Source organism: Schistocerca gregaria, chromosome 1 (genome assembly GCF_023897955.1).
Source record: "Schistocerca gregaria isolate iqSchGreg1 chromosome 1, iqSchGreg1.2, whole genome shotgun sequence".
Lineage (NCBI taxonomy): Eukaryota > Metazoa > Arthropoda > Insecta > Orthoptera > Acrididae > Schistocerca > Schistocerca gregaria.
The window spans coordinates 799191851-799206540 of record NC_064920.1 but is presented as its reverse complement, the minus strand read 5'-3'; the positions used below and the strand labels follow the sequence as shown (position 1 = coordinate 799206540).

The following is a 14690-nucleotide window of genomic DNA, read 5'->3' as shown; positions in this document are numbered from 1 at the left end:
ACAAGCAGTTTTGAAATAACTGTACGTGATTTAATTTTTTCACCATTTGTCCCGAAATCAGCGTTGACAACAATATAAAAATCACTTAATAAATTTGAAACAATTTTGATGTCACAGACCTGTGTAATGTGTTTCCACATAAGCAACAAGTTGGTGGTAGACTGATGTCCTGGGCTGGCACTACATGGGGCCAACCCTAAATCTCTCGTGGTTGTTGAGGATAACCTGCCTCCTCTACGGCACAGGGACGAGATTCTGTCGCCGATAGTGGCACCGTGGCTGATAAATCGTGTTCTAACCGGGCTCTTCTCGTGAACACATTCTTTCCACATGTTAGGATCACCACAATGAAGTGGCTTGACATGAAACCAATCGAACCCGTGCGGGATCGATTCAGACGAGCCGTATTCGGACGTCGTCTGCTCGATTTACGCAGAACCACCGTTGGAGAGTGGGGCAACTTGGACGAAAGCTGAGTTGACCATCTCACCGATGGTAGGGCACGACGGATTCCGAGCAAGGGGACGTTCCACCGCTTACTCACGTTGGTCAGGAGCCCTGTGAACCCTCCCCCTCCCCCCTCCCTTCTGGAAAACGGACTATTTTGTCGTTACAAAAATGTTTTTTTTGTTTGGTGATCTGGACAGTTGCAAATAAATGCATAAGTACGCATCACAACCAATTTTTGTTTTCTATGGTATGAATTTCGTAATAAAGGGGTGATGATAAACCTCTGTTGACGTGTGCAGGCGTAAAAAACATAGACATATTTTCAGCCAGGAGAACACTATTGATGCAATGTCTTGTTTCGATCCAAGAAAATATGCAGTGCTGCAAGACAAAGTGAAATTAGACCAAAAGCATGAATGGTGAACCCTGAAATGTGCAAGCATACGACACTTTCAGAGGTAAGTGGAAATCCCAGAGAAATTCCGTAATAAAATATCACTTTTCTATGTGATCTGCGCCGAACTGTTTTTAAATCTAGAAACAAACTAAAATTGTAAATGTAAGAGTCAGTCAAATCAAAACAAGCAGTAAGTGAACTGTTCATGATTTCAAAAGTAAACGCCATAATTTTAATACATTTATCCCACTGTGAGTCAAGAGGGTCAATGCCTTCGTGGAAAACCGTTCATGGTTGACTACGGAACCATGACTGCACCCAGGCGTGCACCCCTTCGTCCATACCCGCGAAGGTCTTTCTTCAGGGCTCCAAAAATATGAAAATCGCATGGGGAGAGATCAGGACTGTATGGGAAATATGTAGGGGCTTCCCAGGGAAACTTCGGCACCGTATTCGAAACAGCCTAGGCAACATGTGGGTCCGCCCACTTGTGGTCGTCGATTTGTTCTAAGTTGGGCATGCCTGGGTCCAATTTTGGCTCCTTAACCAACCGCGAACACTTTTCGATGAACGTACCGACCGTCTTGTCTCACAGTGGGATACATGTATTGATAGCTGTGGCAGTATTTTTTTACTTACTTTTTTGCAGTCTGTCTCGTTTTCATTTGACTGCTGCCCCTTAGAAGTTTGATTCCAGGCCACTGACGATATTATTGACCAATAAAACGAAACTCACAAACTACAAAAGTACGTGGTTTTATAGTCCACACAGAATATGGTGGCCGATGTGCGGTGACCAATCTTCGTCCAAAGCGCTGGGGGAGTTCATTCTTTTGTTCAGAAAAGGAGGCCGTCAGTATTTACCACATTTCGGGCAGTCGGAGGTGACAGAATCGAAGCGCACGCCCTGAAATCTTTCTCAAACGATTTTACGGAAATTATTCGGTAAAAAAAATCATTTTTTTGTTACTTATACTTTTGTGTCAGGTTCGTCATGATGTGAGCATCATATAGTTAATGGTCATAGTTACTGTGATATTTACATGGAAGTAAGACCCTGCAAGGAATGAGAAAAAGTTTGCAATGAAAAATAGATGTCGTTTTTTGCATGGTACATAGTATGTTGCTGCATATGAAATTTAACTAACAAATCGAATTTTCCTTTAGATTCAGGTGGAGGTCTCAGTCTGCCACCAATCTCGAGAAAATTGATCTAATATACCAAACTCATTTGCGATCGCACCGCGCCAACGATAAAACCAGAGTGAGATATCCATAACAGTCCTCATATTTCATGAACGATTTGAGATATCGAAAAAGTATTTTGGCAAATGACAGCACACAAAGAAAAGAGTATCTTTCTGTATGTTTATTATGCAAAACTTGATTATCTACCTTGCTATTCCACTAACTACAGACTTGTTTAATGATAGAATTTAACTTTTAAGGCTGTCTATAACTGGTGAAACGAGAAATGCTATGGGTATTGGAACAAAATAATTTCAGACATTACACTTTTATTTTGTACCGAGCAAGTGCTTTTCTTTTTCATACGCTACTAGCCTTGTTGTATGTTAACCAGGGACCTAGAAACGTCGGAGAGGCTCCGTCCTCGCGGCAGCCGCAGTGGTCCACAACCCCACGACTTCACCCCTCCGCCGCCCCACACCGAACCCTGGGTTATTGTGCGGTTCGGCCCCCAGCAGACCCCCCCCCCCCCCCCCCCCAGGCAACGTCTCACACTAGACGAGTGTAGCCCCAATGTTTCGGTGGGAGAGTCATGGTAGTGTATGCGTAAGTGGAGAACCTGTTTGCGCAGCAATCGCCGACATAGTGTAGCTGAGGCGGAAAAAGGGGAACCAGCCCGCATTCGCCGAGGCAAATGGAAAACCGCCTAAAAACTATCCACAGACTGGCCGGCTCACCGGACCTCCACACAAGTCCGGCAGGCGGATTCGTGCCGGGGACCAGGCGTTCCTTTCCACTCCAGAAAGCCGTACGTTAGACCGGTCGGCTAACCGGGCGGGCGCTACTGGCCTTACCTTTACTCAGTTCCTCACTTAATAAACTTAAAAAACCTCTGTTTCATAATTCGCTGGCAATTGTGTGTTTTGTAAACACCGCTGTGTTTTGGCAAAAGAAGCAAAAAAAAAAAAAAAAAATAAATCGCTGCATTTTCAGCGGAATTAGTTTTAGATACTAACCAAAGCAGAGGGGACATCTTTTTGGAATGTGGGCGTGGAGGGACTCCACTTATTATTAAAAAAATTAGTGTGAGCGTCAATTTAGAACGGCACTTCCTCTCCAGCGCTCGGCATTTCTTCTACAGCGCCTGCCCACGACCACCACCACTACCACTCACACCACGCGCGCCCTGCCGACTGTGCGTATACCTGCCACGTTATTTTGCGCGGCCTCTACTAGTTGGAAATAACGTAATTCAAAAACGTTTAACGTCGTGTTTCTGCGTGTGGACACGTGCATAAGCCGCCGCTGCACTCGAGGTATCAGGCTAGGCGCAAATTGAGACGCGTATAGAGCGTGCGGAGCGACGCAGCGCAGCGCAGCGCGCGGTTTTGTAACTTTACAGGTTCAAATGTGACCGCGCAAATTTCGAAGCGACGTGACTGGGACGCGACACGCGCCTGCGCCAGGTGGGGCGGCGTTGTGGTTGTGGCACAGTTTTTCACGCCGCGCGTGCTTCGCTAGCACCGTGGGAAATCTGAGGCGAGGAGCGGAAAAGTAGCCCAGCCATACGCTTACATATGATCGGTATTATTACGAAAGTAGGAATGTCCTAATAAGTGTTATGATTAGATATATTTAATTTGTTGAATGTACAGATGACAAAGGCAGATCTACTACTTTCATGACAATGTTTTTTGAACTCCAACTCACAAGGCAGCTTGTGCATTCCTTCTCACGCGCATTATCTTCCGCTGCTGACAATACACTGACCATTGTGCTGTGCGACAGATCAGTTGTTTATTTTTCTGTATAACAACTATTTTATTCGCGATTACACATTTTGAGTTTGTCAAGCTGTAGGTGAGTAACCAGTATCTGGCATGTGCCTACCATTCCGCCTGAAGGAATGCTCGTCATTATTTTAATACTGCTCAGATCAAGAGAAGGAATAAAATCCTTTGGTAAGTTTCCATTCCAGTCGCTCAGTGTTAAAAATACACTCCTGCAAATGGAAAAAGGACACATTGACACCGGTGTGTCAAACCCACCATACTTGCTCCGGACACTGCGAGAGGGCTGTACAAGCAATGATCACACGCACGGCACAGCGGACACACCAGGAACCGCGGTGTTGGCCGTCGAATGGCGCTAGCTGCGCAGCATTTGTGCACCGCCGCCGTCAGTGTCAGCCAGTTTGCCGTGGCGTACGGAGCTCCATCGCTGTCTTTAACACTGGTAGCATGCCGCGACAGCGTGGACGTGAACCGTATGTGCAGTTGACGAACTTTGAGCGAGGGCGTATAGTGGGCATGCGGGAGGCCCGGTGGACGTACCGCCGAATTGCTCAACACGTGGGGCGTGAGGTCTCCACAGTACATCGATGTTGTCGCCAGTGTTCGGCGGAAGGTGCACGTGCCCGTCGACCTGGGACCGGACCGCAGCGACGCACGGATGCACGCCAAGACCGTAGGATCCTACGCAGTGCCGTAGGGGACCGCACCGCCACTTCCCAGCAAATTAGGGACACTGTTGCTCCTGGGGTATCGGCGAGGACCATTCGCAACCGTCTCCATGAAGCTGGGCTACGGTCCCGCACACCGTTAGGCCGTCTTCCGCTCACGCCCCAACATCGTGCAGCCCGCCTCCAGTGGTGTCGCGACAGGCGTGAATGGAGGGACGAATGGAGACGTGTCGTCTTCAGCGATTAGAGTCGCTTCTGCCTTGGTGCCAATGATGGTCGTATTCGTGTTTGGCGCCGTGCAGGTGAGCGCCACAATCAGGACTGCATACGACCGAGGCACACAGGGCCAACACCCGGCATCATGGTGTGGGGAGCGATCTCCTACACTGGCCGTACACGTCTGGTGATTGTCGAGGGGACACTGAATAGTGCACGGTACATCCAAACCGTCATCGAACCCATCGTTCTACCATTCCTAGACCGGCAAGGGAACTTGCTGTTCCAACAGGACAATGCACGTCCGCATGTATCCCGTGCCACCCAACGTGCTCTAGAAGGTGTAAGTCAACTACCCTGGCCAGCAAGATCTCCGGATCTGTCCCCCATTGAGCATGTTAGGGACTGGATGAAGCATCGTCTCACGCGGTCTGCACGTCCATCACGAACGCTGGTCCAACTGAGGCGCCAGGTGGAAATGGCATGGCAAGCCGTTCCACAGGACTACATCCAGCATCTCTACGATTGTCTCCATGGGAGAATAGCAGCCTGCATTGGTGCGAAAGGTGGATATACACTGTACTAGTGCCGACATTGTGCATGCTCTGTTGCCTTTGTCTATGTGCCTGTGGTTCTGTCAGTGTGATCATGTGATGTATCTGACCCCAGGAATGTGTCAATAAAGTTTCCCCTTCCTGGGACAATGAATTCACGGTGTTCTTATTTCAATTTCCAGTACTGTTCGATGGGTTACGGGGATCCCACCAAAATTCCAACAGAATAGGCAATCTGTTTTTGTGTGAGTTGTTAACTTTTCTCATTCGAAGAAGCATCAGTGTTTGTGAGAAACGGCCACATTTCTCTTGGTGACTGATTTAATTGTACTTACTCTGTCACAGTGTAATTTGCCGAACTCATCTCTAAACAGCTATTGAGACAGAATTCCGAAACGGAGTGCCTCATTAAACAAATACTTGGCAATCACAGCTTACGAAGAACCTCATAGTGTCGGTTTGCAGTAACATAAAAGAAGAAATTTCATGTTTATTTTCATACTAGGAAGCTCTTGTTTCGCCAGCTGTCGGTAACTCTTTCACTGGAGTGAAGTAAGTAAAAAGGGAAATATAAGTACTGATACATCGCCATAGACAAGAAAGTGCGGACGACACAGCAGCCGGCGCGGCCCGTCACGTCACCGCCTGTGTTGTGTCGGCAGGAGCAGCGCGTGCGGCGCGGGCTGGACCTGCGCGACCCGGCGCACGGCAACGCCAAGGACTTCCGCCTGCCCGACGGCGCGCGGCCGCTCGCCTACCGGCTGCACCTGCGCGCCGACCCGCAGCCCGGCCGCTTCTCGGGCCGCGTCGCCATCAACGTGACGTGCGACGCGCCGACGCGCGCCATAACCCTGCACGTGCACGAGTCGCTGCAGGTCGCGCATCACCAAGTGCGCCTCGCGCCCGCCTCTGCCAACTACAGGTCAGCGCCGACACGAATAACACTCTACTATACCAAACTACAGGGTCAAAAGGATTTAAACCGACAAACTCCGGGAGATTGCAGGCGACATCAAAACAAATATTTTTCCCTAATGTCATTTTTTCCTGTGAGGAGTATTTAAACCGGTAGAGGAAGATTTCTCTGGCGGCAAATTAATTACCAACAAACACTTTTCCATTTTTTATGACCAAGGGACAACACATTAACACAACCCAAATTCAATTACAGTAGATTTCAAAAATACATCCATTGACACGTAAACAAAGGTCCGACCGTCGGATCATGTTCTGTCTGACGCGGGCAAAATTGTTCCTCTGCTGCTACTATTGGGGCAACCAGATCCTCTTCTGATGCAACAGGAGTTGCGTAAACAAGGTTGCACATCTCTCCCCACATAAAAAAAGTCCAGAGGGGACATATCTGTGGATCGAACAGGCCATGGTACAGGACCACCTCTGCCAATTCACGTTTCTGGGAACCTCGATCCAGGAATCGACTCACACGACGACTGAAATGTGCCGGCGCCCCTTCATGTTGGAACCACATGCGTTGCCTTGTAGGGAGCGGGACGTCTTCCAGCAATTTTGTCAATGCTCTGGTGAGAAAATTGTAATAGTGACTGCCATTTAATGGCCTAGGTAGCAGATACGGCCCAATTAAACAGTCCCCAACAACACCGACCCACACATTAACGAAGAACGGCACTCGATGAGCGCTAGTAACTGTAGCATGTCTGTTATCCTCACTCCACACATGTGAATTGTGCATGTTGAAGACTCCATTACGCCCGAACGTTGCTTAATCGGTAAACAACACGGAAATGTAGGATGCATTTCACACTGTTCTAGGTACCACTGCGAAAACTGTGATCTGAAACTGGTTCAGGGGTTGTAGACACGCTGTGAATGAAATGGACGTAACAACTGCTCTCGAAGAACTGTTCTTACATTCGTCTGATTCGTCCCCATGTTACGTGCAATTGCACGAGTGCTGACTGAAGGATCCCGCTCCACATGCTGCAAGACAGCTTCCTCAAATTGCAGCGTTCTTACCGTGCGACGGCGTCCCTGTCCAGGTAATGTGCTAAATGACCCGGTCTCACGCAGACGTTGGTACACAGCAGCAAAGGTCGTATGATGCGGCATACGGCCATTAGGATATTGTTGTAGATAAACCCACTGTGCAGCTCGTCTGTTGTGGTGCGCTACGTAGCACGCACCAACCATATCAGTGAACTCACTACATGTGTATCGCTCCATTAGTAAACAGAGGCAGTGCACTACCACAGTGGTGGAAAGCAGTTGCCTGCAACTGAAGAGCGTAATACGCCTTCTAACAACTGAAGATCGTAATACGGTCTCCACCGGTTTAAATACTCCTCATAGAAAAACAGACATTAGGGAAAAATATTTGTTTCGATGTCCACTACAACCTCCCAGAGTTTGTCGGTTTAAATACTTTTCACCCTGTATAATAACTATTCCAATGTTCCTCTGGAGTAAGAGAGACTTTGCCAGTGAGATGCCACGTTTAGATTTTTGATTAATTAACCCTGAACTCCTTCCCCATCCACATTCAGCTGAGTTACACTGTCATCTGTAGTTTCTCGGTTCAGAACGTTCTCAAAATGTCTTCTCCATTCTGCACTTGGTCTTCTCCTACAAGATATGCCAATTAACGTAGAGGCGCCATCCAGAGAAGAAATCGCCAAAGCTGTCCAACAAATAAAAAACGGAAAAGCTCCAGGCCTGGACAACATCAACCCTGAGTTACTTAAAGCAGATCCCTCTATAACAGCAGAAATTTTACATCCACTTCTGGCAGCCATATGGATGAATGAACAAGTACCAAATGACTGGAACAGAGGCTTACTCATCAAGCTCACCAAGAAAGGAGACCTCTCCGTTTGTGATCATTGGAGAGGCATCACCCTGCTGTCAATCCCAAGTGAGATCCTTTCACGAATAATCCTAAATAGGATAAAAGCACATGTAGACAAGAAAATAAGAAGGGAACAAGCAGGATTCAGGGAAGGTCGATCTTGCATTGACCAGACATACACCTTGAGAAGAATAGCAGAACATTCATATGAATACCAGATGACCTTTGCCTTCTATCCCACAGCCTCAACGACATGAAAGAGAAGCTAAAAGATCTGAAATCTGCAGCGAAGTTTGGTTGAAAATTAACGCCCAAAAAACTAAAGACATGCGGGCAAATGATAACAGCATTGCATAGCTTAAGCTTGCGAGGCAGGTAATTGAAAAGGTGGATAAGTTTTGTTACCTTGGAAGCATGATTACACCAGATGGCGGTGCAACAGAGCACATTAACAGCCGCATCAACAAAGCAAGAAGAGCTTTGACAACTCTACGCTCTATCTGGAGATCGAAGGAAATATCACTGAGGACAAAATTGCGGAAATTTGAAAGTAATGTAAAATCTGTGCTCCTTTATGGACGTGAAACATGGAAAGTGACAAAACAGTTCATTCACAAGCTGCAGACATTCAACAACAGATGCCTGAGGAACATCCTGGGGATAAGATGACCGAAAGTCATCTCTAACGAAACTCTTTGGAAAAGAACAAACCAAAAGCCAATCGAGCTGCAAATCAGAAGCAAGAAGTGGTGATGGTTAGGCCATACTCTTAGAAGACCAAATGAACATATTGCGAGAGAAACACTTGACTGGATCCCTCAAGGACAACGGCGACGAGGCAGGCCCAAAGTGACATGGAGACAGTCAGTTGAAGCAGAAGGCCATCAGCAAGGAATAGGATGGGAAGAAATGAAGATACTAGCAATAGACAGAACAAGATGGCGCTGCTTTGTTGCAGCCCTATGCTCCACATAAGAAGTTAAAGGAATTAATAAATAAACAAAAATAAACTCCGTAACTCACGAGACGTGATCTCTCAGACAGAACGAAAATTTTCGAGCTCTCTCTTTAAGATCATTTCTGACGGAATGCTTCTGCATCCGCCCTAACCTTCTTAAATCGCCAAACCTTCGATGTTTCGTTGTCAGTTTCATATATTTTCATATATTTGTTACTGACACGTGTTACTGGCATACGCAAGGGTCTCCTAGAAAGCGCCTCCTTTTCTTCACCATAGCACAAAATATGCTCCTAGGAATGTGTCATTGATAACAATCCAATGTTTGATGATATTGTTTGTCAGTGGATGGAAGAAGATGTCAGTGATACAGATCAAGAAAGACCCGAAAAAGATGACAAATTTACAATAGCTGTTGGTGACAGTTCTGCTAGCGCAAGGTCATTCAGCGGAAGGACTTCAGGACGATTGAGATGTGGTTCTCTGTTTCTCCAATATAATTCCTAAAGTGTTAGTGAAAATCAAATGTCTCATCCCTGGTGATAAAGAAAACTGTGGCTCTCAGCAGACTTCCTTCTTGTACCTGTCGAAGACAATTTTTATGTACAAGTTTTTTTAGAAATTAGTTTTATGTGAAAATTTACTTGCTGTAATTTTTCACAATCTAAAATTTAGTTCTCTAACAGTTAGTTTATGTGTACTATTGAAAAAGCCGCACAACAGTTAAGTAATAGTAAAACTAAATGTTATTTGATTTAAATTAATGATTTCAAATTATTTGCACCTTAAGCCTCGGTTTAAACGATAGCGTCCCAGAGATCTCACCTCGTAGTATACGCTATAGAAAAGTCGCCTCTTGAATTAAGGGTTAAAGGAGATATCTGATGTCTTATCTCGCCCTTGTTAAATTTTCGATGCTGACGACCCGTTTTCTCAGAGACTGTTAAAGGCAGGAATCTGAAATTTCAACTGTATGTAAAGTAGGTATCGTTATTCCACTCATCTAAAATGAAGGGTTTTGCATTAATACGCTTGATTTTATAATTTTTTTATTCAATGGCTATATTTTTGATACATCTCTGACAACATAAATGTAAATGAAATATATCTAGTGAACTTAAACCGTGAGAGTCGCATAAGACGTAACACCTCTTTTACTTCTAGAAAAGTTCCAGATATCGAAACGAGCTTTCTAGCAGATGATACTATGCACATCTGCATCTGATTTTGTTCCATGTTTAGTCCTCATAACTCTTGTGTTAACAGAGGTGAGCAATAATGAGTTTTCGTGGAACGATGTAGTTTTTCTTAAGACGTTCCAGAGCTCTTGAGAAGACGACTATTATGATATGACACACATAAGTACGTAAGATAAGTCTTCTTCTCGTCTTCTGATGTACAAAAATTAGCATATAGTTCCATTCACAAAAATCGTCAACGACCATGTCTCTACACCATCTGGCCAAAGGATCGGGACATCTATTAATGGACACCAATATAGGGTTTGTCCATCTTTCAGCATCCCAAAGGTGTTCCATTGGGTTCATGCCGAGGCTCAAGGCAGCAAGCCCATTTCAAGAATGTTGTTGACCACAAACCATTGCTTCACAGATTTTGCTTTATCTCATGCTGATACAATCGTTGTTTACGAACAGTTCCTCTGCTGCAAGCGGTACTAAATTCTGTGACTGTATTCGTATACTTCCAAATGTAGCAGTTTCTCAAGCGCAATAAAGGGATCACATTATAACCATGAAACACACACACTGTAATACTACCTCCTTTGTATTTCACTATTGGCAATTCAAATTTCGCAATTGAAATCTTTCCACCAGACTGTCACAGAGTAAACCTGATTCATCATTCGATATCACTTGTTTCCAGTCATCCACTGTCCCATGGCGTCGTTCCTTACACCACCTCAAGCGCTGCGTGGCACTGACTTAAAAATGTGTGGCTTTCAATGAGCCACACTATCATTGTATACATTTCTTTTTAACCCCGTTTGCACCGTCACCGTGCTAGTTAGACTTCTGGCAGCTCTTTCGAATTCCTGAGTGATCCCTTCCGCTGACTTCATGTGATCTTTACACACACCTTCGCAATGCTTACGGTCCCTGTCTAACATGTGAGAGACTGGTTCTGCTCCATCTTCCTACCACAGTTGCGCAAGAACGCTCTGTGAGTGTTTTAGAAATTTGTGTTGAGTCTATGGCCTGCAAGGTAGGAAGACACTAACTCACCATGCAGAGTTCAGAAGAGTGCAGCTGTACAGACAGCGATATAATCAGACAATGATATCAATGTCAGTTTCACTACACACCCTGTATAGGAAACGTTATCGCTAACAGAAATTAGTGTACTGGTTCAGGCGTAACTATATGTTACAAAATCGAAAATTTTAGATTTTCGTTATTCAGGTTTATTATTTACTCTAAGTATGAATTTATGACATATCAATCACAATTTTAATACATACAGGATGGTAAAATAATGCTATTGAAAGTAAACAAATGTGAAGTGAAATTCCTGACTATTCTAAGGTTGTTTAAATGTAGAATGGTTGACCACGTCTGGGGGTCGATAAAATACAGACAAATTAAATACTGTTGGCGCCAGAGATATAAATTAAACAAAAATGCACAATTAAAATGAGCAAATAATGGATGGGGATCGGTAAAGAGCAATGAGAAAGAAGTACACAATTAAAACAATTCAATAACTTCAGACTATAAATCACTTTACAGTGGCTGATCAGTTCTTTTCGTAAAATCGAATACCACGCGTTTCTGCTTCAGTTAAGTCCAACAATCACGAATATGTTTAACTACAGAGCATGGTTGAATGTACGACATAACAGGAGAGATGGAGACGACCGCAGTTCTGTCAGTTGAATATCACTTGCTAGGGTAGCGTGAGCGCGAGTGTTTACCTTTCCTCAGCAGTGGCAATGGCTGCTGTCGGTGCGATATTTGAACCTGAGAATCTATTCTAAATCTCTCTAGACTGTTAAACACCAGTCTGATACATTTCCTACGTCTTCGGCGAAGCCGAGACTCCTAGTTGTTCCATAGCTAAGGTAAGTTTTCATGGTACACGCTATTTGGCTGGAATAGCGCGTATGTCGTTGACCTCAAATCGCTCGCAAGCGTGAACTGTCAGTGCTGGGTGCAATGCTCTGTACTAGAAGACTTTAAAGTTTCACTCTTTAAGAGTTAACACGAGCCTGTGGAGAAATGTTCACATTATTACTCTAGCAATCGTCTCAGCAGGGCGCAAGTAGCCTTGCTCAAATACTCGACAATTTGCTCCAAGAGAAGAGTTTATTTCTCTGTCTGCAGTTTGCCTATACAAAAGCTAGTGGCCACGCTTTTTCTTTCTGGATAATCAGAGCGTTCGTACTTGTCATAACTGCACCCATCAGAGTTTCTGTAGCCTATCGCAGGCATAGTTTCTTTCGTAGGGCAGAGTTTAACTTCTGCTGCGTAATACTCAGATAAACAGCTTCTTCCCACCGGGTTTTTTCGCAAGAGGCCACAGTGGGTCACCAACGTTTCGAGTTGGATTTCTTCAGATGTTGATCTACAGGGTGTTTCAAAAATGACCGGTATATTTGAAACGGCAATAAAAACTAAACGAGCAGCGATAGAAATACACCGTTTGTTGCAATATGCTTGGGACAACAGTACATTTTCAGGCGGACAAACTTTCGAAATTACAGTAGTTACAATTTTCAACAACAGATGGCGCTGCAAGTGATGTGAAACATATAGAAGACAACGCAGTCTGTGGGTGCGCCATTCTGTACGTCGTCTTTCTGCTGTAAGCGTGTGCTGTTCACCACGTGCAAGTGTGCTGTGGACAACATGGTTTATTCCTTAGAAAAGAGGATTTTTCTGGTGTTGGAATTCCACCGCCTAGAACACAGTGTTGTTGCAACAAGACGAAGTTTTCAACGGAAGTTTAATGTAACCAAAGGACCGAAAAGCGATACAATAAAGGATCTGTTTGAAAAATTTGAACGGACTGGGAACGTGACGGATGAACGTGCTGGAAAGGTAGGGCGACCGCGTACGGCAACCACAGAGGGCAACTCGCAGCTAGTGCAGCAGGTGATCCAACAGCGGCTTCGGGTTTCCGTTCGCCGTGTTGCAGCTGCGGTCCAAATGACGCCAACGTCCACGTATCGTCTCATGCGCTAGAGTTTACACCTCTATCCATACAAAATTCAAACGAGGCAACCTCTCAGCGCCGCTACCATTGCTGCACGAAAGACATTCGCTAACGATATAGTGCACAGGATTGATGACGGCGATATGCATGTGGGCAGCATTTGGTTTGCTGACGAAGCTTATTTTTACCTGGACGGCTTTGTCAATAAACAGAACTGGCGCATATGAGGAACCGAAAAGCCCCATGTTGCAGTCGCATCGTCCCTGCATCCTCAAAAAGTACTGGTCTGGGCCGCCATTTCTTCCAAAGGAATCATTGGCCTACTTTTCAGATCCGAAACGATTACTGCATCACGCTATCTGGACATTCTTTGTGGCGGTACAAACTGCCTTAGACGACACTGCGAACACCTCGTGGTTTATGCAAGATGGTGCCCGGCCACATCGCACGGCCGACGTCTTTAATTTCCTGAATGAATATTTCGATAATCGTGTGATTGCTTTGGGCTATCCGAAACATATAGGAGGCGGCGTGGATTGGCCTCCCTATTCGCCAGACATGAACCCCTGTGACTTCTTTCTGTGGGGACACTTGAAAGACCAGGTGTGCCGCCAGAATCCAGAAACAATCGAACAGCTGAAGCAGTACACCTCATCTGCATGTGAAGCCATTCCGCCAGGCACGTTGTCAAAGGTTTCGGGTAATTTCATTCAGAGACTACGCCATATTATTGCTACGCATGGTGGATATGTGGAAAATATCGTACTATAGAGTTTCCCAGACCGCAGCGCCATCTGTTGTTGACAATTGTAACTACTGTAATTTCGAAAGTTTGTCTGCCTGCAAATGTAGTGTTGTCCCAAGCATATTGCGACAAACGGTGTATTTCTATCGCTGCTCGTTTAGTTTGTATTGCCGTTTCAAATATACCGGTCATTTTTGAAACACCCTGTACTATCTCCATCCGTGTTCCTATATAAAGGCTTTCCGAAGGGTCGCCGTTAAATGCAGGGACAAGGGCGGCTTTTGCTGGCGGTTTGCGCAGTGGCTCCGGCGTCTCATTGTGTCTGCTGGATGTCCCACTGTGAAGGTTTCGGCTTAACATGGCATGGGCGTTTCCGTCGTAAAATTCTCCTTTCCTCAGAACTGTGTCTCATAGCTCAGTCTTAGGAAATCACTTGCACGCAATTACCAGTCTGAATCTTAGTGGTTTATATTCACGAAATGCTGACTTGCTTATTCGGTTTCCCTATCAGTACAGTTCGTACATTTTCACATAAATGTGTCGTGTGAAATATTGATTTAACTGGAATTGTTTCAGGAATTCAATATAAGGGGTGTTATTTCTGTGGCACCTTATATATCACAACCCTCTCGCGTTATTTTTTGTGCTGAAGTTAGACTATGGTTGTGGTGTTGTCAAAGTCAGTCAAAAATTATGCTTTTTCTCAAGCACTGAATATTTCTCA

At 45.2% G+C, this 14690-nt stretch overlaps 1 protein-coding gene across 1 annotated transcript in view; it reads left to right on the top strand.

The window, feature by feature from the left end:
* The window catches only part of LOC126269996 (aminopeptidase N-like), a 244468-nt gene that overhangs the window by 33148 nt on the left and 196630 nt on the right, over nucleotides 1-14690 (top strand). Inside the window, exon 2 of the mRNA XM_049974035.1 lies at nucleotides 5929-6188. Within this exon, the coding sequence (XP_049829992.1) occupies nucleotides 5929-6188 (260 nt within the window). The remainder of the gene's footprint in view (nucleotides 1-5928; nucleotides 6189-14690) is intronic.